General features: G+C 45.9%; 1 protein-coding gene and 1 long non-coding RNA gene across 2 annotated transcripts; one reads left to right on the top strand and one right to left on the bottom strand.

The window, feature by feature from the left end:
* Positions 1 to 1,445: 1,445 nt before the first annotated feature.
* On the bottom strand, positions 1,446 to 18,072 carry LOC142827238 (uncharacterized). Its single transcript, XR_012901835.2, has 2 exons — positions 17,963 to 18,072; positions 1,446 to 2,063 (listed from the first exon to the last, which is right to left on the bottom strand). It is a non-coding gene; the product is annotated as an uncharacterized LOC142827238 (long non-coding RNA).
* Positions 9,757 to 10,692, top strand: LOC102461668 (olfactory receptor 51G2-like). Its single transcript, XM_006132545.4, has one exon. The coding sequence runs from the start codon at positions 9,757 to 9,759 to the stop codon at positions 10,690 to 10,692; it is 936 nt and encodes a 311-aa protein (XP_006132607.4).
* Positions 18,073 to 22,756: the final 4,684 nt, after the last annotated feature.

Raw genomic sequence — 22,756 nt, 5'->3', positions numbered from 1 at the left:
GTTTCCCATGACACCTGCACTGATAACATGTCTGTGTCTCACCCACAGATAACTGATGTGCCATCACAGTCCTGACCTTTTCTGACCTCTGGATGGTGTATGATCCAAACTGGTGGTACTCTTTATGGACAGGGGCTATTTTAGAGGACCCCTATGCCCTCAGCCAGGTTCTAGTGACTGAGTCATAAAAGAGACTTGCTTAATGCAGGAGCTACAGGACAAGCCAATAGAGGTTTCCACTGATGGCTATGCACATAGCACACCTGCTGATCCTAGCCCCACAGGGAGAGTGGAAGGTGTGAGGGAGGGTCTGACACACAGGAATCCTAGCAGGAGACTCAAGCCCAGATTCCCTGCCCAGTGTGTCCATTTGTGCTTCCCCAGCAATGAAAAGGGTTGGAAAGTCTCTTTTTCTCCCTCACAAAGGCCTTTCTAGGTCATCCCCCAGCCCAGCCCATTCTGAGTACGGTGACCATTTTTGAAAAAGGCAAAAGTGGGACCCAGGCAGGAACCCCATCTACTCTCTATCCTCTGCCTTGTCACTTTCATTCTCTTTTCCTACTCATCCTCTACCCGCAAGTTTCCTGGCCCTCCTGCTCCTCACCTTCCCGCAAGCTCTGCCCTCTGAGCAGGCTTCAAACTGGAACTAGGCCATGGTAAGAGCTGCCCAGGGACTCAGGATCCTCCACCTGCCTTGGATGAAGGTTAGCAGGCACAAGAGCATCTCCTAGCCCATCTTCTTCCCCCAAAGCACACCCCCATGGGAATGTGGAGAGTTTGGGGCTCTGCACAGCAGGCTGGCTTCCCTGGGCAGCTCCTAAAATGGACAGTTTCTGGCTCTGCAGGGAACCAGGACCTCAGGGGAAAAGGAGGGGCAGAGGGAGGGAGCTTCAGGGGAAGAAATGGTATGGGGTCAGATCTCAGGAGAAAAGAAGAAGCACACAACTTGCCCTCTCATGCCGTGGCTAATGAAGCCATATACTGGACATCTTGAACCCAACAAAGGCTGATTTAATACCTGCTTGGGCAGGGCCTGCATGCAGGTGGAGTGCACCTTTGGGTATCTCAAGGCATCGTTCAGATGTGTCCTGACCTACCTGGATGTGCGGGAGCAGAACATCCCCCAGGCGGTGTCCGTGTGTTGTGTGCTCGGCAACACAGTTGAGAGGAAGGGGGAGGCCTTCCTTTTAGGTTGGAGGGCTGAGGCCAGCCAGGAAGGAAGGACCTTCGAGCCGCCATGCACAGCTGCCATCCATCAGGTCCATCAGGTGGGGGCATGCATCCAGGGGGCCCCAAGAAAGAGTCTCTCACACTCTCCCAAGGGCCTCCCCACTACGGATGTGTGCCATGCCCCTCTCTGCCTTTCCTCCAACAACCCCTCCCTTCCCCCTCCACCCCTCTCCTCTGCAGAGACCATTAAAAAACTGTTTTGTTTTGAAAAACAGTACTGTTTGGTTATTTATTTGGGCTAGAAGTCAATGGAGAAGGACCAGGGAAAGAACCTGGAAATGGGGAGCGGAGAGGGGGGAGGGGTGGGGATGATAACCTTGGAGGGGGGAGGGAGCAGAAAGGGATAGAGGGAGCTGAAAGGGGGAGGAGAGGCTCAGGGCTGGGGCTGTGAGTGGCACATGGCTCAGGTAGTTTCTCTGCCTCATGTGTGGGGAATTCAGTGACCATGGGGATGGAGAGGTCTGGGGAGACTAGTGGGAGAAGCAGGAAGGTGGACTGGAGCAGGGTCTGGCATGGGGAGTGCAAGGTCAAGCATGGGAGTGGGGGCAGGACCAGGAACCAGGACTGGGGCAGGAGAGGCAGCAGGAGTTGGCTCTGGGTGGGTGAGGAGCATCTGCATGGTCATGCACGTGTTCCGTCCTGCTACAGCAACTCCATCCACGTCTCTCTCCTCCACTGCATGTCCTCCCGGACCTTCTGGACCAGCATGTCGTGCAGGACCCGGAGTATGGAGATGTGTTCCCACATCAGGTCTTCCTGGATCCTCCAGTGTGTGCAGCTCCCCTGGTCTATCTCGGGTGGTGTTGCCTGCCCCCCTGTCACAGCTGGTCCAGCTGGGGAGAAGAAAGAGATAGTCAGTCATTCCTGAAGACACTATCCCTGAAGCCTTGCTCTCATATGTGAGCCGAGACCAACAGTTACGGGGGCAGAGGAAGCTGATGTCCTTGGAGCATGCTTCTCCCCTCCCCACATCCCAGGGACAAGCAGGCATGGGAAGTTGCCAGCTATACTGGGATCCAGTGGGCACGGGGAGGGGCTTGGTCTGGCTTTGCTTGACTCAGTGCTGTGCAGTCCAGGCAGTGGTGGCATCCCAAGGGGAGAGAACTTGTATCCTTGGATGCTGGGATATAAGGGTATGTCTACACTACCACCCTAGTTCGAACTAGGGTGGTTAATGTAGGCAAACGGAGTTGCAAATGAAGCCCGTGGAACGAGGTGTACCGGTAGTTCGGAATAGGAAGCCTAATCCGAACTACCTAGTTCATGCCAGGTGGAGCCGTGGGCACGGAGTCCAAACTAGCGGACATTTAAAAATGGCGGCGCCCGGCAATATGCAAATGAAACCCAGGAAATTCAAATCCCGGGCTTCATTTGCAACTTCGGTTGCCTACATTAACCACCTGAGTTCGAACTAGGGTGGTAGTGTAGACATACCCTAAGGGATGAGGGTGTGGAGGGACAGGATGGCGTGTGTAGCAGACACACCTACACCTGGGAGAGCTGTCCCCGGGAGCGTGGGCTGCTTCAAGCATGCAGGCATTCCAGAGTCTGTGTGCATGCACGTCCTTGTCCCCAGCCTCCTTCTAGCTGTGGGTTGTGGTGGGAGGGTGTCCCCTCCCGGTGTCTGAAGTGTGGCAGGCTTCAGCTTCCTGTGAGCAGGAGCCCAGGGGTGCTCAGAGGCAGCCTCCTGGGCCTGTGTGATGCAAACTGGTGCGGCATGTGCAGCCCAATTCCCCAGACTGGGAAGGATGAGCCAGGAGTGCACCCCAGCCCCTCAGCACCCGCCACCTCCACTCTGTCTGTGTGAGAAAACTAATTTCTGAGTCTTGGGAGAGGGGGAGCTTTCCTGGGAGCAGGTCATTTCATAGTTGCCTACTGCAGGGCTTCCTCTACTTCATCTTCAGGTTCTGGTACTAGTCACTGGATACAGGACTACATGGGCCACAGGTCTCACCCAATCTGACAACCAGCGAAATCTGTGTTAACCCCCAAATCTGACAGCCAGCCAGCTCCATGCAGCACTGACCACCATACTCCCTAGTGGGTAGCCTCATTCTGGGGACTGTTGGTGTAGGGGGGGCAAAAGTGTGTTGGATGAGGGCATGGTGGGGTCATGGAGCAAGAGAGTGTTGGCACAGGCTATAGGAGTCTGAGGGTAAAGGTCAAAGGACATGGGGCATAGGAATGGCGTCAAAGGGCATTAGGCACTGAGGAGCAAGGGACTGGGTTTGGGGTAGGTGGTGAGGTAACATTGTATTTGCATATTTATTATTTGCAATATCAATATGTAAATATGCAAATACAATGTTACCAGTCCGCCAAAGGTTTATGAATCCGTTTGCCGGTCTCCTGCATAAAAAAGGTTGGGAACCACTAATCTAGGTATAGAGAAACTAAAAAGACTGTGACTGATCAGCAGGAAAAGAGAGGATAAAGGTGGGATACAATAGAGGTAATAAAACCGTGAGTGGTGAGGGGAAAGTGAATAAATGTTGTTTACCCCTTCAAAAACATCCAGGGTTATCCCAAAAAGCTAATATGCAACAGATTTCAAACAAACCAAAGGAAGTATTTCTTCTGACGATGCACACTGACCCTGTGGAATTCATTGCCAGGGGATGTTGTGCAAGGCAAAAGTACACATTGATTAAAAAAAAAAATAGATAAATTCTGAAGAGAATTCCATCAGTGGCTATTAGCCACGAAGGACAGGGAAGCAACCCATGTCCATGAAAATGTACCCCCAAAATGGATGGAAAGGAAACATTTTTGTTTCGGTGACAAGTTTTTCTAGGCGGAGGGTGGAACGCTCAGTTGTCCTGCCCAACTGTAGCTGAAACCATGAACCTCTATCATTGGTGTTACTGGGCCACACCCCTAGGTGGCAGCACTCACCTCGCATGAACCTTCCACTTACTAGACCCTGGACATCTGCTAGCTAGCGTGTATCAACTCTAAGAAAAGGGGTCCCTTGGAACAGGCTTGTCTGCAGCAGCCCGTCCACCATGCAATAAATTAAGAACATAAGCATGGCCAATGACTTTTCTAGCTCAGTGTCCTGTCTTATGACAGTGCTTGTGCCGATACTTCTGAAGCTATTTTGACTGTCTCTCAGGGTGTGTCTAGACTACAGGGTTTTGTCGACAAAAGTGGACTTTTGTTGACAAAACTAAACCTGCATCTACACTACCGCTGAGTTCTGTTGACATAACGTTGACAGAACTCAGCAGTTTTGTCGACGCTGGTAAACCTCATTTTACGAGGAATAACTCCTTTTGTCGACAGAGTTCTGTCAATAGAAGGCATTATTGCATCTAAACTGTCCTTTGCGTCCACATTGTTATGTCGACAAAGCAGCTTGCTTTATCAACAGAACTGAATGTAGTCTAGACGCTCTTTGTCGACAGAAGCTTTGTCGACAGTATCTGTCGACAAAACTTCTGTCGACAAAACCCTGTAGTCTAGACGTACCCTCATATTCATCATAGTGGTGTCATTATGTTAGGATACTTAAGAGGGAATGAACAAAATAGGATAATTATTGAGTGATCTGTGCCTGTTGTCTGCTCCTATCAATGTTTTGAGGGAAATATACGTATATGGAGCCTTGTAGGATCTCCCTTCCCCGGCCTGCACCTTGGGTTTGCGATCTAGGAAAATAAGGCTGCAAGGGAGAAATTTGGTCCTATATTTTTATTATTCATTATTATTCTTATATTGTATTTTAATTCAGCAAGATCAGAGTTGTGACAGCATCACCATTACTACTCAGCTGCCCCCAAGGGAATCATGTGACTAATCGGAACCATTGGAACTGTGATGACATGCCTGCATTCCAAGAATGAAGTCTAGCAAAGTGGCATCCCTTGTGAGCTGGATTAAGTAGTTTGCTATTTGATGTGATGGTGTTAAAGATGATGCAAAGAAATGCAAGCAGCTGAGGTTCCCTGATGGCCAAGTGGCCTCAAGGGAAGGTACAAACATGCTGCATAAAGGCAATTGCCTCCCTGTCTGAACAAACACTGCCTGCTGCTCGTGCATCCTCTCTGATGACTCCTACTCTTTACGGTGAAGACCTCTGGTATCAGCAGCTCCTTTATAGCAGGAATTGGGTACGTTGGCAGGTTTTACTGTCTGTAATATATGAAGTGCAGGGCAAAGCCTGCAAGTTGTTTCCATTGGCAAATGTGACAGAGGACTCAGCTGGGCTGTTGGGGTGACTCAGTGATGGGGCTGGAGGGCAGGCAGTGCTAGACAGCTTGGGAGCACTCCCTGCATTTACCCCTGTGGGTTATTTAAGCTACATAGACACCTGGCACTCACACAGATCTCGGAGTATTGATAACCTGTTGCCCTGAGTGAAGTTGTGCCATGCTCCATAGTGGGTTACTCAAGGTACACAGAAATCTGGCAATTCATTGTTCCCTGCCCGTCCTTTGCTGAACCTTGATTTGAAACAAGAAGCTGAGACAGTCATCAAGTGTGTGTTCAGACATTAAAGTGCCCTCACCTGCAACAATTTTAGTTCCATTCCTTACTTATCTCATTGTACTAAAAGCCCCATTTGGGTGTGGGAAATGCATCTTTGGTCTTCACACATATTAGTAAGTACGTGAAAGTATTAAAAGCCAAACCCAAAATTCTATCTCAGGCTAAAAAACAGACTCTAATGCTAAGATTTCACTCTGACCTGAGAAATTATCTCTGAAAGATCTGAGAGAAAATTGGGTTCACAGGTGTGCACTCATGTACAGATGTGAAATCATATGCCAAACTTTGTCATCATAATAGTAATATTCCCAGCCAAACTTTGATGTCATGCATGCATATTGGAATCCAGCAGCAGAGTTGTTAGAATCTCTACAGGAGGGATAAGTGGTAACGTTGCTGCTTAATGGGTTTTGGTTTAGAAAATATTGCAGATGTACTCTAAATACTGTCTGCAATGTGTTTGTGCTATGAACTCTTTGTTCAGCCAACAGTTGTATGATACTGTCATGTAGTAAACAACAAGTAGCCCTCTGGCACCTTAGAGGGAAAAGGGAGGCTCTTTTAATTTATAAGGAAAAGAGGAGAGGAGGGAAAAGTATCTGTTAATTGTAGTGTTGGTGCTAATGAGGCTAACTGAGTGTCCCAAACTTAGATGTTGATGTCAACTGGGTGTTGAATGTAAGTAAAACAAGTTTTGTAATGGCCCATCCAGTTCATGTCTTTGTTCAAGCCATGGCTTTATGTAGTATCATTTCTGATATCTGACAAGTGTCCATTTATCCTTTGTCGTAGAGATGCTCCAGTTTGGCCAATATACATGGCAGAGAGGCATTGCTGGTAGTTGGTGACTTAGATCACAGTAGTGGATGTGCAGCTGTATGAGCCTCTGATGTGGTGGCTTATGTGGTTAGGTCCTGTGATAGTTTCACTTGTATAGATATGTGGACAGAGTTGGCAACGTGTGTATTGTAGGATGAAAGTGTTTGAGTTGTGGTGTGTGGCTGCTGGAAATAATTTACTTCAGATTAGGGGATTGTTTGTAGGTGATAACTGGCCTGTCTTCCAAGGCCTGTGCAAATGACGGATATTTTTATCAGGATAGGTTGGAGATTGTCAGTGATGTGTTGGAGGGGTTTAATCTGGGGTGCCATAGGTAATGGCTAGTGGTGTTCGCTTATTTTTGGTGTTGGCCCTGTCTTGATGTAGGTAGCTTCTGAGTACTTGTCTGGCTCTGTCAATGTTTTTCTTCACTTGCCGAGGTGGGTATTTAAGTTCTAAGAATGCCTGAGAAAGATCCAGTAGGTGTTTGTCTTTGTCTGTGGGATTGGAGCCAATCTGAATGTATCTAAGGGCCTGGCTCTAAACAATTGATTGTATGATGTGTCCTGCATGCAAGCTAGAGGAAGGTAGGCAAAAATAATAGTCAGTAGGTTTTCGGTATAAGGTGGCCATCATTTAATGATGTAGTGTCAAGGAAGTAAATCTTTTGTGTGGCTTTGACCAGGCTACGGTTGTGGAAGTTGTGGAAATCCCTGTGGAATTCTTTAAATGTCTCCTTTTAGTGTGTCCATATGATGTTGTTAATGTAGCGTAAGTAGAGGAAGAGTGCTGGGGAGGAGAGCTGAGGAAATGTTGTTTTAGGTCAGTCGTAAAGATGTTGGCATATTGTGGGGCCATGCAGGTACCCATAGCTGTGCCACAGACTTGAAGATATAAATTATTCCCCAAATTGTAAATAGTTGTGGGTAAGGACAAAGTCATGTTGCTCAGTCACCAAGTGTGCTGTGGCATCATCAGGGATATTTTTCTTCACAGCTAGTAATCAATCATCATGTGGAATGCAGGTGCAAAGAGCTTCTACATCCACGGTGGCCTGGATGGTGTTTCAAGAGAATTAATGATAATCTGTAGTTTTCTCAAGAAATCGGTGTCTGGAAGGTCTCTACGAGTGCTGATAGCACAGGGTCTGATGAGAGAGTCAACGTAACCAGATCATCCTGCTGCTACCATAACAGTTCTCCTGATTCATTTTCTATGGCTTTATAAAATGGGCCACACTCAGAAATGGAGAACTAGAAATGGTATGTTTGGGTTATCATTTGCATATCACACAGTGCTCAAGTAGGACATCGATAGAATCATAGAATCATAGAACTGGAAGAGACCTCAGAAGGTCATCAAGTCCAGCCCCCTGCTCTAGGCAGGACCAATTCCAACTAAATCAACCTGGGCAGGGCTTTGTCAAGCCGAGACTTAAACACCTCTAGGGATGAAGACTCCACTACTTCCCTAGGTAACCCATTCCAGTGCTTCACCATCCTCCTAGTGAAATAGTTTTTCCTAATATTCAACCTGGACCTCTCCCACCACAACTTGACACCATTGCTCCTTGATATCCCAGCCACAATATATTAACAGGATCAAGTGGTTTTTGGAAGGCAGCTAGGAGTTCTGAAGGCATGGGGTCGGATGAAAGAGTCAACATCAAGAGATAATCTTGCTGTAAGAGTGCCGATGTCTGCAATGGTTGGACACCTGGGATTTTCGGGATCTACTATATCCTTTTCAGACAGTGGCACACTTACATCCATGGTTGCGCAGTCACTCACTTTGCAATATCTGTGTAAGTCTTTTCAAAAAGTCCTCAGAGAACAGAACCACTGGTCTGTGTTTCAGCAAACAGTGGACGGGGGGTGCAGGGAAGGAGAATCTCTCCGTTGTTGAATGTGATTGAATCCCATCACCTGTTAAACGAGCCTGCTTTAAGTAATGTTCACACTCAGCTGGGTATTAGGGCAAACTTAGTGTTTGCACTATTCACACATTTCTGACATTATCCCATTCCTCACCCAGCTGAAGCAACCGTCTGTCTCGTTTTTTGTTAACATGCCAGATACCTACAAATCCCGGAATGGAGATTAGATATAGACTGAGGAGAAACTGTTAGGATGATTGAATGCTCTGGTTTCAGTCACCACTGGCCAGGCAAAGCCCAGTAGCTTGAGTTGGAGGGATTCTTGGAGGGTAACAGTGTATCACTGGGAGTATTTGATAAGGGCAAGTTAATAGAAGTTTATTCTGATCAAATTTACATGTATAAACCTGGCATTGCTGAATGTAATGTTACTGTGTCCAGAAGCTGACCTTAAGAATTAATCCCATGTACAGAAGAGAGGCAGAGGCATAACTGGGAATTTCAGGACTGGAGAAAATATTAGAATATCTATGATAAACAGCTCTAAAAAAGGACTCATAAATACCATGACAGTTCTTCCCATCCACTTTCCATGGTATTATACAATGGACCACACTCAAAAATGGAGATCTAGAAATTGTAGGTTTGTGAAGGTCAAGACTGTAAAAACCACACTGTGGTCAAGCAGGACATGGAAATCCGAGCCACAATGTATCACTGGGGTCAACAGCTTACCAAGATTCGAGGAGGGGATGGATATTTATATATGGGTAGCCAATAAGTCAAATTCCAGTCATGAGAATTTTCTGAGGAGTCCTGGAAAATCTATAAATTGTTGTGAATTGCACCCTAAAATAGGTCTAATTTCTGGTTCTCGGGTGGGGTGGAGCTTTCCTGGGATGAGGTATCACATAGCTGCCTATTTCAGGATTTCCTCCACTTCATCTGGAGGTTCTAATACAAGCCACTGGAAACTGGGCTATATGGACCATAGGTTTTACCCAATTGGACAGCCAGTGTTCCTTCTGAACTGCATGGCAGCACAGCCCCACAGTTGATTAATCAGACCCACCCAGTCAAAGGGTCAGGGATCTGTGCATGGGGCTGTGTTGCTGTGCAGTTTGAAGGGAACATTGCTGTCAGCACTTAATGTCCTATAAGAGGTGTCAATCCAAGACTATGTTTTTGCTCATCTTCTGGGAGCTACTGGGGTTCTCGTGTCATAACTATGCTCTATGTTCTCAGAGTAGAATGATGACTGCTAAAATAATGTCAAGTCTTCTACTCTTTTTCCACTCAGGAAGGAAAATTCAAAACTCCTTGCATCTATCCAGTGCATCATGTTAGCTGTCAATGACACCAAATCCACTACTGCAGTGTTCCTTCTCACTGGGATAGTGGGCCATGAAGATGTCTACCTCTGGATCTCCATTCCCTTGTGCCTTGTTTATGCCATTGTGATAATAGGAAATACAGGTATTCTGTTCATCATAAAAACAGATCCAAGCCTCCATGAGCCCATGTACATTTTCCTTTCTATGTTGGCTATCACAGACCTTGGCTTATCAATGACCACCATGCCGACAACACTGGGCATATTTCTGTTTAACTCTAGAGAGATCAGCCTTGATGCCTGCTTTGCCCAGGTGTTCTTCATCCACTCGTTTTCATACACTGAATCCTCTGTGCTCGTGTCTATGGCCTTTGACCGCTTCATTGCAATCCGTGACCCACTGAGATATGCGTCCATCTTAACCCCACTGCGAATAGCCAAGATGGGACTGGTGTGTGTGATAAGAGGGGTGGCTTTACAATTCCCATTCCCCTTTCTCCTGAAACGCTTCCAATACTGGCGAGTCAATGTCGTCTCCCATTCCTACTGTATGCACAATGATGTCATGAAGCTGGCTTCTGCGGACATCACAGTCAACAATATCTATGGCTTTTTCATAATACTCTCCACGGTGGGGTTGGACTCTTTGCTCATCCTCCTCTCATATGTGATGATTCTCAAAACAGTGCTGAGCATTGCATCCCGCATGGAGAGCCTCAGGGCCCTGAACACCTGTGTGTCCCACCTCTGTGCCGTCCTGCTCTTCTATATACCAATGGTCAGTCTGGCTGTGATACACAGATTTGGAAATAGCTCATCTCATTTGCTTCAGATTTTCTTTGGATACATTTACGTGCTGGTGCCACCCCTGATGAACCCGATTGTGTACAGCATGAAAAGCAAGCAGCTACGTGTGAGGATCATCAGGATGTTCGTCAAGTAAAGAGTCAGCTCATTGCATGGGCCCAGGTGCGATGATGAAGGAGATGATAATTATGGATCACATGCACTTCTTCCATCCATTCCCCAACATCTGTGATGACATGATCTACTGAGCTCCACTCTGCAGAGAGAGGTTCAGATGGGCTGGACCCAAGGGACGGGTAGTGTTTAAAGTGGAAACTGGATGTCTAATTAGTTGGCCTCTAAAAAGCCTTATTGGTGGCTGCTCTTACCTCTGGATTCCTCGTTTCCCATGACACCTCCCCTGACTCAGTCCCATCTGTGGATCTCATGCCCAGACTATGAAAATACCTATAGAGCTTTTGTGCCATCACAGTCCTGACCCTTTCTGAGGACTCTGGGTTGTGCATGCGCCAAAATAGCAGCACTCGCTATGGACAAGAGCTATTCAAGATGCACAGACACTCACCTTTCCCCTATGCCATCAGCTAGGTTCTAGTGACGGAGACTTGAAAGAGACTTTCTTAATGCAGGAGCTACAGGACAAGCCAATAGAGGTCTCCACTGATGGCTATGCACATAGCACACCTGCTGATCCCACCCACGCAGGGAGCGTAGAAGGTGCAAAGGAAGGTCTGACACACAGGAGTCCTGGCAGGAGATTCAAGCCCAGATTCCCTCCCCAGTCTCTCCATTTGTGCTTCCCCAGCAATGAAAAGGGTTGGAAATTCTCTTTTTCTACTTCAAAAAAGCCTTTGTAGGTCATCTCCCAGCCCAGCCCATTCTGAGTACGGTGATCATTTTTGAAAAAGTGGGACTCATGCAGGAACCCCATCTACTCTCTGTCCCATCCCATGACACCTTCATGTTCTTTTCCTATTCTTCCGCTCCCCTCGAGGCTTCTGACCCTCCTGCTCCTCCCCTTCCCCCAAGCTCTGGCCTCTGACCAGGCTTCAATCTGGAACTAGGCCATGGTAAGAGCAGCCTAGGGACTCAGGATCCTCCACCTGCCTTGGATGGAGGTTAGCAGGCACAAGAGCAGCCTCTAGACCATCTTCTTACCCCCAAGGCACACCCCCATGGGAATGTGGAGAGTTTGGGGCTCTGCACCGCAGGCTGGCTTCCCTGGGCAGCTCCTAAAATGGACAGTTTCTGGCCCTGCAGGGAACCAAGACCTCAGGGGAAGAGGAGGAGCAGGTGAACAGGGCTACAGGGGAAGAAACTGCATGGGGTCAGATCTCAGGGGAAAAGTAGGAGCAGGAGATGTGACAGGGCTGAATGAACACTGACCCCAGCATGCAAGACGGTGGGCATCCTGAATCAAGGAGGAAGATTGGGCTGGGGAAGAGGAGACTTTGCATCATGGGAAAACTAAATTCCTATGACCACATAAGGGGGGCTCTGGTTTTCAGTATTTGAAGCTGGAGTGAGTCATTGCACATGTGACCCATATTCCGAATAGGCAGGTCTTTAAGAGACCCAAGCGTGGAGATAGGAGTGAGTTGTGTCTGGGTCATTTTTGCTTGTCAGATTTAGCACCCTATGCCCAGAAGCACGTGGAACTGGTTGTGGTTGATTTAGAAGAATCTGCTCCAATACGTTCCATCTTGATTGGCACAGACTCCATAATTAGAGCCCTGCAAATCTGTGAAAATCTCTATATCCGTGGAGATGGGTGTGGAGGCGGATACAAATTAGAGCTCTGGTCGTAATGGCAAGAGATAAGGACAGTGCTTTTCAAAGGGCCATGTGTTCTGCACAAATTGGTATACACTCAGTCCAGGATCTTAAAGCAGACTGTTTTCCCTAACTCTAAAGCATTTTGCAGGAGGTGAGTGGTATTGTTAAACCTGTAACTTGTTTCTTGCCATAAACACTTCCTGCAGCATGGGGCAGGGAGGGAGGAATGACTCTGCTAGAGCCGAAGCAAATGCCCCCTCTAAGAAATGAAGATGTTTGTGCTGTCAGGAAGGAGACTTGTGCCCTCCTTAGTACTCCTTGGTTAATGTCTTCACAGGACATAGCTAGAATGGATCTCCTGCACAAGTGATGAAGGCTACTGAATATCGTTTCCTTCCTGCTATATGATGTCCATGTCTCACTGCTGGAAAAGAGGATGCTGACTGTGACGTCTCACTACAAAAGTCAAGATGTTAGTCTTCATCATAAGCTTCTTGATCTTCCATGCTCACTTGGGGTACGTCTGGACTACAGGCTTTTGTTGACAGAGGCTTTGTCGACAGATACTGTTGACAAAGCTTCTGTCAACAAAGAGCATCTACACTACATTCAGTTCTGTTGACAAAGCAAGATGCTTTGTTGACATGAGAGTGTAGACGCAAAGGACAGTGTAGATGCAATAACACCTTCTGTCGACAGAACTTTGTGGACAAAAGGCGTTATTCCTCGTAGAATGAGGTTTACCACCATCAACAAAACTGCCGAGTTCTGTTGACGTTATGTCGACAGAACTTGGCAGTAGTGTAGACGCAGGTATAGTTTTGTCCGTAGTCTAGACACACCCTTGGTGAGGTAACCAAGATTGGTGGCTGCCTTCCCAATTGGCATGTCTAACAGCTCATCCAATGACAAGTTCTTGTGAATAGTAGCTCCCAGGTAACAAAAAGAGCCCACTGTGTGGAGATTGGTATTGTGGAGTGTAATGAGAGGCTGGCATTCTGTGCCTTGCCTCATGAATACTGTCTTCTTCACACTTACGGTGAGTGAGAACTTTCTACATGCCTCCTAGAGGATATTTACGAGCTCTTGTAGCTGAGCTTCACTATGAGAGACAAGAGCAGCAAATATCAGAGGGGTAGCCGTGTTAGTCTGAATCTGCAAAAGTGACGAGGAGTCCTGTGGCACCTTATAGACTAACTGAAGTGTAGGAGCATAACCTTTCGTGGGCAAAGACCCACTTCGTGACATGCATCTGATGAAGTGGGTCTTTGCCCACGAAAGCTTATGCTCCTACACTTCAATTAGTCTATAAGGTGCCACAGGACTCCTCGTCACAAGAGCAGCAAAGTCAGCATAAAGGGATTTTCTGAGAGCAACCACTTGCACTTTGGTCTCTGTTATCAGTGCAGAAAGGTAGAACAGTTTCTCATCTGATCGTGTATGAAGAAAAACATCACCTTCTGCATTTTTGAATGCCTCGCTCAAAGAAACTGAATCAAATATTTCAAACACCCCAGGGGAAAAGTAGAGAAAAAGGGAAACCACTTCTTATTGCCTTCTTGGACCGGACCAAAGCTTGTGATGCACTTAGTAGATCCAGTCGGTACAGAGTAATTCAATAAATTGAATGCCTCGCAAAGCTCCTCAAACTCCTTTCCATGACAATATGGAACTTAATTGGAAGGAACTTGCTCTGAAAGTTTTTAAAGGGAATATTCTAAAGAGTCTAACTGACTAGCAACAGAGCAGTGGCCACAGGGGATGTATCTTAGATAGTCTGGCAGGGGGCAAGCTGTTTGAGGGCAAAGGTCAGCTACACACCATGGTTCACTAGAGGGACATGGCTGAGCCCTACTGTGAGCGGGTCAAGGTTCACACATGTTTCAATAAAGGTTGCTACCATGGGAAAGGGGCAAACAGACGGGAAGATGCTCTCAGAAACACGGGGAAACTAAGATGGGTCCCAAGGGCTCTTTGTTTTCCTAAAAGAAAGTAAACTGGGCCTGTTCTGTTTCTGTATAGCCTGATCAAGGCCTGCCTAACTTAGCTTATTGTCATAGGTGAGATAGGCAACAGTTGCTATTTACAACCATTTACTCTAATGCTTTGTGCTTGTTATTAATAAACCTACTTGTTTTAAGAAAACTATCAGTGACTGTGTTTCTCTGGTCACAAGCTCTGGAAGGGATGAGAATGAGGTGTCCTTTCGGACCTGTCTAGTAATAATCATTTAGCACAGATGAAGTGATATACCCCGCCCCAACAGTGGGGCAATTGTGATAGTCCCCCAATGACAAAGAGGGATCTGGTTTTGAGGGAAAAGAGACTATATATCTCTGGTTATGTCTAGACTACACCTTTTTTTCATTTTGCATACCTTTTTCTGCCTTTTTGGGGGAAGAGGGTTTTCTGAAATTTGGCCTGTTTACGCTAGGCCAAATTTCGGGGAAAAAAACCCTCTTTCAGAAGATTGTGGAATGAGGAAGAGAGGGTATGTCTACACTAGCTCGTTAGTTCGAGCTAGGTAGGCAAATGAGGGCAACCGGAGTTGCAAATGAAGCCCGGGATTTAAATATCCTGGGCTTCCATTTGCATGTTCCCGGGCGCCGCCATTTTTAAATCCCTCTTAGTCCGAACTAACTGCCCACAGCTAGATGCGGCAGTTAAACGTTAGTTCGAACTAACTCCTTAGCTCGAATTAACTTTTACTCCTCATTCCATGAACATGCAAATGGAAGCCCAGGATATTTAAATCCCGGGCTTCATTTGCAACCCCGGTTGCCCTCATTTGCCTGCCTAGCTCGAACTAACGAGCTAGTGTAGACGTACCAACAGGGCTTCCAAATGAGTGCTTCTGCTCTTCCACAAAAAAAAAGCGGAAGAGCAAACGTGTTCTCTGGAAGCGGTGGAGGTTTTTTTGAGATACCTCCGGTGTCCTGAAACCCCCCTGCAATCTAGACATACCCTCAGTTTCTCTGTGAAAATCCCATTTCTCCTTTGGCAGCAAATACTGGTTTTGAGTGCATATGAATATTGAGAGTAACAACTTTTTCTAGTTGTGTCCATATTAGCAATCTACTCAACACAAAAATTCACACAGCCATATGATCTGATTGCTGCAATACAGGGCTTTAAAATCAAGACTAGTGTGGTAAAAATAGAGAAGGAATCATTAATGACTCTTTTCCACAACTAATGAACTATATCTCAACAAAGGAAATGAATAGACAGAAGGATTAAAACAAAATAAAGTATTGCTTCACACAGTCAACCTGTGGAATTTTTTTGTCAGAGGACATTATGAAGGCCAAGAATATAACAGGGAATTAGAGGAATTCATGGAGGATAGGTCCATCATTGGCTATTAGCCAGGATGGGCAGGGAAGCTGTCACTAGCCTCTGTTTGACAGAAGACAGGAACTGGGCAACAGCAGGTGGATCACTTGATGATTACCTGTTCAGTTTATTCTCTGTGAAGCACCTGAGATTGGCAACTGTCAGAAGACAGGATACTGGGCTACATGGACCTTCTCTTTTTAAAATTGATGCCTTATTTCAAAATGTAATGTGTCTGGCTGAAGAGAGATTGAAAACACCAGGGCTGTTAATCTTGGAAAAGAGAGGATCAAGGCAAGATATGACAGACATAATAAAACCATAAGGCTACGTCTACACTGCCGAGTCTTGCGCAAGAACGTATGCAAATGGGGTGTGGCGATGAATATCACTGTGCCTCATCTGCATACTTAATGAGCCACCATTTTTGAGCAAGGGGCCTTTTTGTTCAAGAAGGAGCAGTCTACACTGCTTCTTCTTGTGCAAAAACCCCCTCTTGTGGAAGAGCCATTCTGCTGCTTATTTTCAGGCAGAACAGCTCTTGCGCAAAAGCCCCTTGCCCAAAATGGTGGCTCAGTAAGTATGCAAATGAGGTGTGGCAATATTTATCGCTGCACCTGATTTGCATATGTTCTTGTGCAAGACTCGGCAGTGTAGACGTAGCCTAAGTGTTGTGGACAAAATGAATAAGGAGATTTTGTTTATTGCTTGGAAAAGAGTAAGGGATACCCCAGAATGTTAAGAGGTATTAGGTTTCAAACCAACAAAACTATTTCTTCGAACAATGCACAGTGAGTCTGTGGAACTCATTGAACTGATGCATCTGACGAAGTGGGTCTTTGCCCACAAAAGCTTATGCTCCAACACTTCAGTTAATCTATAAGGTGCCACAGGACTCCTCGCTGCTCATTGAACCGGGATACTGTGAAAGTCCGAAGTAAAATTGATCAAAACCAATTGGATACAATTTGAGGAGAGTTCCATCTGTGGCTATTAGCCACTAAGGGCAGGGAAGCAAACCCATGTCCCTGAAACATTAATTTCGGAAGCTGGGAGTAGACTACAGGATACTTATTGCTCATGAATTACCCTGTTTTGTTCATTCCCTCTGAAGTATCCGAACATAGTGACACCACTGTGATGTATATGGGGGACAGGGTCAAAATAGCTTTAGTCGTATCTGCCCCGGTGCTGTCATAAGACAGGACGCTGGGCTAGATGGACCATTGGCTATGCTTATATTTTTAATTTTCTTCACTGATGGATGGGCTGCTGTAGACAAGCCTGTTCTACAGGATCCCTTGGATTTAGAGCTGACATGGGCTCCCTAGGGCTGTGTCCAGACTCAGGGGTTTTTTCGGGAAAAGTAGCCTTTTCCTGAAAAAACTTCCCCTGCGTCCAGACTCAAGCCACGTTCTTTCGAAATTATTTTGAAAGAACGTGGCTTTTCTTTCGATGGCGGTAGACCTCGTTTCACGAGGAAGAACGCCTTCTTTCGAAAGTTCCTCTTTCGAAAGAAGGCGTTCTTCAATGTAAAGAGGCCGTCTTCGAAAGAGAGCATCCAGACTCGCTGGGTGCTCTCTTTCGAAAAAGCGGATTTCTCTTTCGAAAGATCCGCCTGCAGTCTAGACGCGATCTTTCGAAAGAGGCTCTTTCGAAAGATGCTTTCGAAAGAGCCTCTTTCGAAAGAAGCCTGCAGTCTAGACATAGCCTAGGAGTTTTCCAGGGGCCTGGTGAGTGGGAGGCTGATGGGGGTGAGTGCTGCCACCTAGGGGTGTGGTCTGGTAACAACAACGACAGAGGCTTATGATTGTGAGCTAGAGCTGGGCTGGACAACAGAGAGTTCCACCCTTCCCCCAGAGAAAATTGTGGCAAACTAAAATGTTTCCTTTTCATCCATTTTGGATCATTTGTCTCTGAAAGCTCAGCTGCCTGGATGCTGTTCTCCTTCATCTGCCTCAGAGTGCCAGAGAAATGGGAAGTTTTTCATCTGCCTCTCTTTGGTAAGGCTGCACTGACATAATCAATGGATGTATTTTGGGATGAGGCAAAATCTCCTACTCAGGCTATGGCTGGGGTCCTGTGCCCATCAGCCACTCTGGCTACTTTTCCCAACTCTGTACAGATCCCTTCAGTCGATCCTGTGGGCAGTGGATACTGTGAGAGGCTGCAGAAGCACATCCTTGATGAGCCTGTGTGAGCAGGGAGCCAGAGACGGTCCTAAAAAAGTGGAGGACACAGAGAAACTAGGAGAGGGACATAGATGCCAGTGAATCACTGACGCCTGAGCCTACCTTTGGGGATCCCTGGTTCCCGGGTCTCCTGTTTTATTCTTCGGAGATAAGGGCAGGCACCTCCCCTCCTGGAACCATGTCAGGGGAATTTCCATACATGGAGCCTTGTGGAATCTCATAGAATCATAGAACTGGAAGGAACCTTGAGAGGTCATCGAGTCCAGTTCTCTGCCCTCACAGCAGTACCAAGCACCATCTACATCATAGAATCATAGAATACTAGGACTGGAAGGGACCTCGAGAGGTCATCGAGTCCAGTCCCCTGCCCTCATGGCAGGACCAAATACTGTCTAGACCATCCCTGACAGGTGTCTGTCTAACCTGATCTTAAATATGATGGAGAGTCCACAACCGCCCTAGGCAATTTATTCCAGTGTTTAACCACTCTGACAGGAAGTTTTTCCTCATATCCAATATCCAACCTAAACCTCCCTAGCTGCAATTTAAGCCCATTGCTTCTTGTCCTATCAGAGGCCAAGGAGAACAATTTTTCCCCCTTCTCCGGCTTGGACATTGGGTTTGTAATGCAGACAAATGAGGCTGCAGAGGCAAAATCTGGTCCTTTTTATTATTAATTATTTATTGTTATTATTTTGTATTTTAATTCAGCAAGATCACATCTGTGATATCATCTTTGTTACCACTCAGCAACCCCCCAAGGGAGTCATGCATCTAATTGGAACCATAAGAACCATGAGGACAAGCCCGGATTCCAACAATGGAGCCTACAGCAAGGTTGTATCCCCTGTGATTTGACCTTTGCAGTTTGCTATCGGACGTGACAGGGTTAAAGCTGCTGCCGACAAAGCCAAACAACTGAGGTTCCCTGATGGATAGGTGGACCCAAGGGAAGGTACAAACATGCTCCATAAATGCCGGTATCTCCCTATGTGAACACACACTGTCTGCTGCCTGTGCAAACTCTCTGCTTACTCCTTGACCTTTAGGGCGAAGACCTCTGTTGTCAGCGGCTCCCTTCTATCAGGAATTGGGTATGTTGGTTGGCAGGTTTCACTGTCTTTGAAATGTGAAGTGCAGGGCAAAGGCTACAAGATATTTCCATTGGCAGATATTCTGGGCAGCAAACTCAGAACTCAGCTGGGCTGTTCGGGTGACTTATTGATGGGCTGGAGGTCAGCTATTGCTAGCTATCTTGGGAACCCCTCCCTATATCTGCCCATGATTCATTAAAGGTTATTTAAGCCAGAAAGCTGACATTCAAAAAATGCTCTGAATGTCAAAACCCTGATGTCAGGATTTCTCAAGTGGTGCCATGCTCCACAATATATTACTCAAGGTACTCAGAAATCTGGCAATCCACTAATCCCTTCCCCTGCTCTGTTTGCTTAACCTTGTTTGAAATAAGAAGCCGATTCAGTCAGCAAGTGGGTGCTTTTGTAATACTTTCCCCCCTCACCTGCAACACTTTTAGCTTCATTCCTTATCTGTCCCAGCATACTAAAAGCCCCATCTGGTTGTGGGAAATGCATCACACAGCATCTTTGTTCTTATATTAGTAAAGATGTAGGAGTATTAAAAGTCAAACCCAAAGTTCTCTCTAAGGCTAAGAAACAGGCTCTACTGCTAAGGTCCCTCTGATGTGAGAAATCATCTTTAAAAGTTCAGAGGGGAAAATGGGCTGATGTGTGTGCTAATGTACAGATATGAAATCTTATGCCAAAACTTGTTCTCATAACAGAAATATTCCAAGCCAGACTTTGATATCATGCATACATGAGATCCTGTTTCGAACTACCTACTCCGTGCTGCGAGTAGCTGCGGGCACGGAGTTCGGACTAAGGGGGATATAAAAATGGCGGCACCTGGGAAGATGCAAATGAAGCCTGGGATATCTAAATCCCAGGCTTCATTTGGAACTCCACTTGCCCTCGTTTGCCTACCTAACTCAAACTAACGAGCTAGTGTAGACGTATCCTATGTGAGGATTGGCCTGTCTCTTAAGATCTGTGAGAGTGAGGGATCATTTTCCAGGAAAGGTTTTAGACTGTCAGTGATAAGTTGGGGGCTGTAAATGATGACTACTGGTGTTCTGTTATTTTCCTTGTTGGGCTTGTCATGAAGAAGCAGATTCCACGGTACTCATCTGGCTCTGTTAATGTTTCTTTACTTCCTCAGGTGGATATTTAAGTTTTAAGAATTTCTGAGAAAGATCCTGTAGGAGTTTCTCTCTTTGTGAGATTGGAGCAAATCCAGTTGTATTTTAGGACTTGGCTATAAATAAATTGATTGTGCAATGGGTCCTGGATGGAAGCTAGAGGCATGTAGGTAAGAACAATGTTCAGATTTCCTGTACAGGGTAGTGGTAATGTGGCCATCATTTCATTGTATTACAATGTCAAAAAGGTGGATCTCATGTGAATTCTTGCTCCCCTGAGTGTAAATCAGTAGTAATATCACTGAAATCAGCAGGAGCACAATGGTGTAATACCAGTGTAAATGAGTTCAGAAGCAGCACCCACTACATACACTTCATGGTGTGAGTCCATATGATGAAGATGTCTTCAATGTAGCATAAATAGAGTAAGGATACTAGGGGATGAGAGCTGAGGAAAAGTTGTTTGAAGTCAGCCATGAAGATGTTGGCATATTGTGGGATTATGCAGGTGCCCATACCTGTGTCATTGACTTGAAGGTATAAATTGTTCCCAAAAGTGGAAATAATTCTGGGTGAGGACAAAGTCACAGAGTTCAGTCTCCAGGTGTGCAGTGGAATGATTGGGGGTAATGCTCCTGACAACTAATAATCCATCATTGAGTGGAATGTTGGTGTAAAGAGCTTCTACATCCCTGGTGGCCTAGATGGTGTTTTCAGGAGGGTTACTGATAGTCTGTAGTTTCCTCAGGAAGTCAGTGCTATCTTCAAGGTAGCTAGCCGTGCTGAAAGCATAGGCTTTGAGGAGTGAGTCAACATCACCAGACCATCCTGCTTAAGTGTGCTGATATTTGAGATGATGGGACATCTGACATTTCTAGGGTTATGAATCTAGTGTATCCATCACAAGCAATGACACTTACATCAGAGTTACACAGTCACTAATTTTGCAATACATGTGCAAGTCTTTCCAAAAAGTCCTCAGAGAACAGAACCACTGGTCTGTGTTTCAGGAAAGAGTGAGGCTGAGGTATAGGGAAGGAGAGTCGAACAGTGGTTGATTGGGATTTAATCCCATCGCCTCTTATACATGCATGGTTTAAGTAACTTGCACACTCAATTGGATATTAGTGTAAACCCTCATGTTTCCACTAATCACACATTTTTTACACTATTCCGTTCCTCACATAAATGAAGTAACTGTCTGTTGTAGTATGTTAACATACTAAATATCTACAAATACTTGCATGGGGATTGGATACTGTTCCTATGAGAATGAGGAGAAGCCTGTAGGACAATTGAAAGCTCTGGATTCAGTCAACACTGGCCAGGCAAAGCCCTTCAGCTTCACTTGGAGGGATTCTTGGGGTTTAGAGGGTAACGCTGGAAGCATTTGGTAAGGAAAAGTTAATAGAGCCTTGTTCTGATCTAATTTATACATATAAACCTGGCAATGTTGAATGTTATGTTATTGAGTCCAGATCTGACCCTATGAATTAATTCCATGTACTGCAGAAAGGCAAAGGCATACTGTGGAGTGGGAGGACTGGAGAAAATATGGAATGCCTATAACATAGCACCAGTGAAGGACAAATAAATACTATGAAGGTTCTCCCCATTCATTTTCCATGGCTTTTTGAAATGGGCCACAATCAGAAATGGATAGCTACAATCTGGGTGTTTGGGAAGGCCAACAATGTAAAGTCACACAGTGCTCAAGTAGGCAATGGAAATCCCAGCCACAATATTTCCATGGGGTCAAGAGCTTACTGGAATTCAGAGAGAGGTTGGATATTTTTATTAGTAACCAGCAAATTAAATTTCTGTCATGCAGATTAGCGGAGAAATCTTGGAAGGTCTTTAATTAGCCATAATTTGCAAGCCGAAACAGGTCTAATTTCTGGATCTCAGAAACGGGGGAGTTTTCCTGGGAGCAGGTCATCTCATAGCTGCCTATTGCAGGGCTTCCTCCACTTCATCTGCAGGTTCTAGAATTTAGCCACTGGATACTGGGCTACATGGACTACAGGTCTCCATGGACTACAGGTCTCATACAATCTGACAGCCCCTACTTTCCTATCAGAGGTGTTAAGCGCTCCACTAGTTCGAATTAAGTTCGAACTAGCAGTTTGCATGTGTAGCACCTATGAAAGTTAATTTGAACTAACGGCTGTTAGTTCGAATTAACTTTGTAGTGTAGACATACCCTTAGAGTTCTTCGAAGGGGTTAACAAACATGCGGACAAGGGGGATCCAGTAGATAGAGTGTACTTAGATTTTCAGAAAGCCTTTGAGAAGGTCCCTCACCAAAGGCTCTTGTGTAAATTACATTGCCATGGGATAAGAGGGAAGGTCCTTTCTTGGATTGAGAACTGGTTAAAAGACCGGAAACAAAGGGTAGGAATAAATGGAAAATTTTCAGAATGGAGAGGGGTAATTAGTGGTGTCCCCCAAGGGTCAGTCCTAGGACCAATCCTGTTCAACTTATTCATAAATGATCTGGAGAAAGGGGTAAGCAGTGAGGTGGTAAAGTTTGCGGATGATACAAAACTGTTAAGGATAGTCAAGAAAGAAGCAGACTGTGAGGAACTCTAAAAAGGTCTCACCAAACTGAGTGATTGGGCAACAAAATGGCAAATGAAATTGAATGTGGATAAGTGTAAAGTAATGCACATCGGGAA

This window comes from Pelodiscus sinensis, chromosome 1, assembly GCF_052426305.1.
Source record: "Pelodiscus sinensis isolate ZL-2025 chromosome 1, ASM5242630v1, whole genome shotgun sequence".
Classification (NCBI taxonomy): Eukaryota; Metazoa; Chordata; order Testudines; family Trionychidae; genus Pelodiscus; species Pelodiscus sinensis.
The sequence above is the reverse complement of the archived record's forward strand: the minus strand, read 5'-3'. Positions and strand labels throughout refer to the sequence as shown.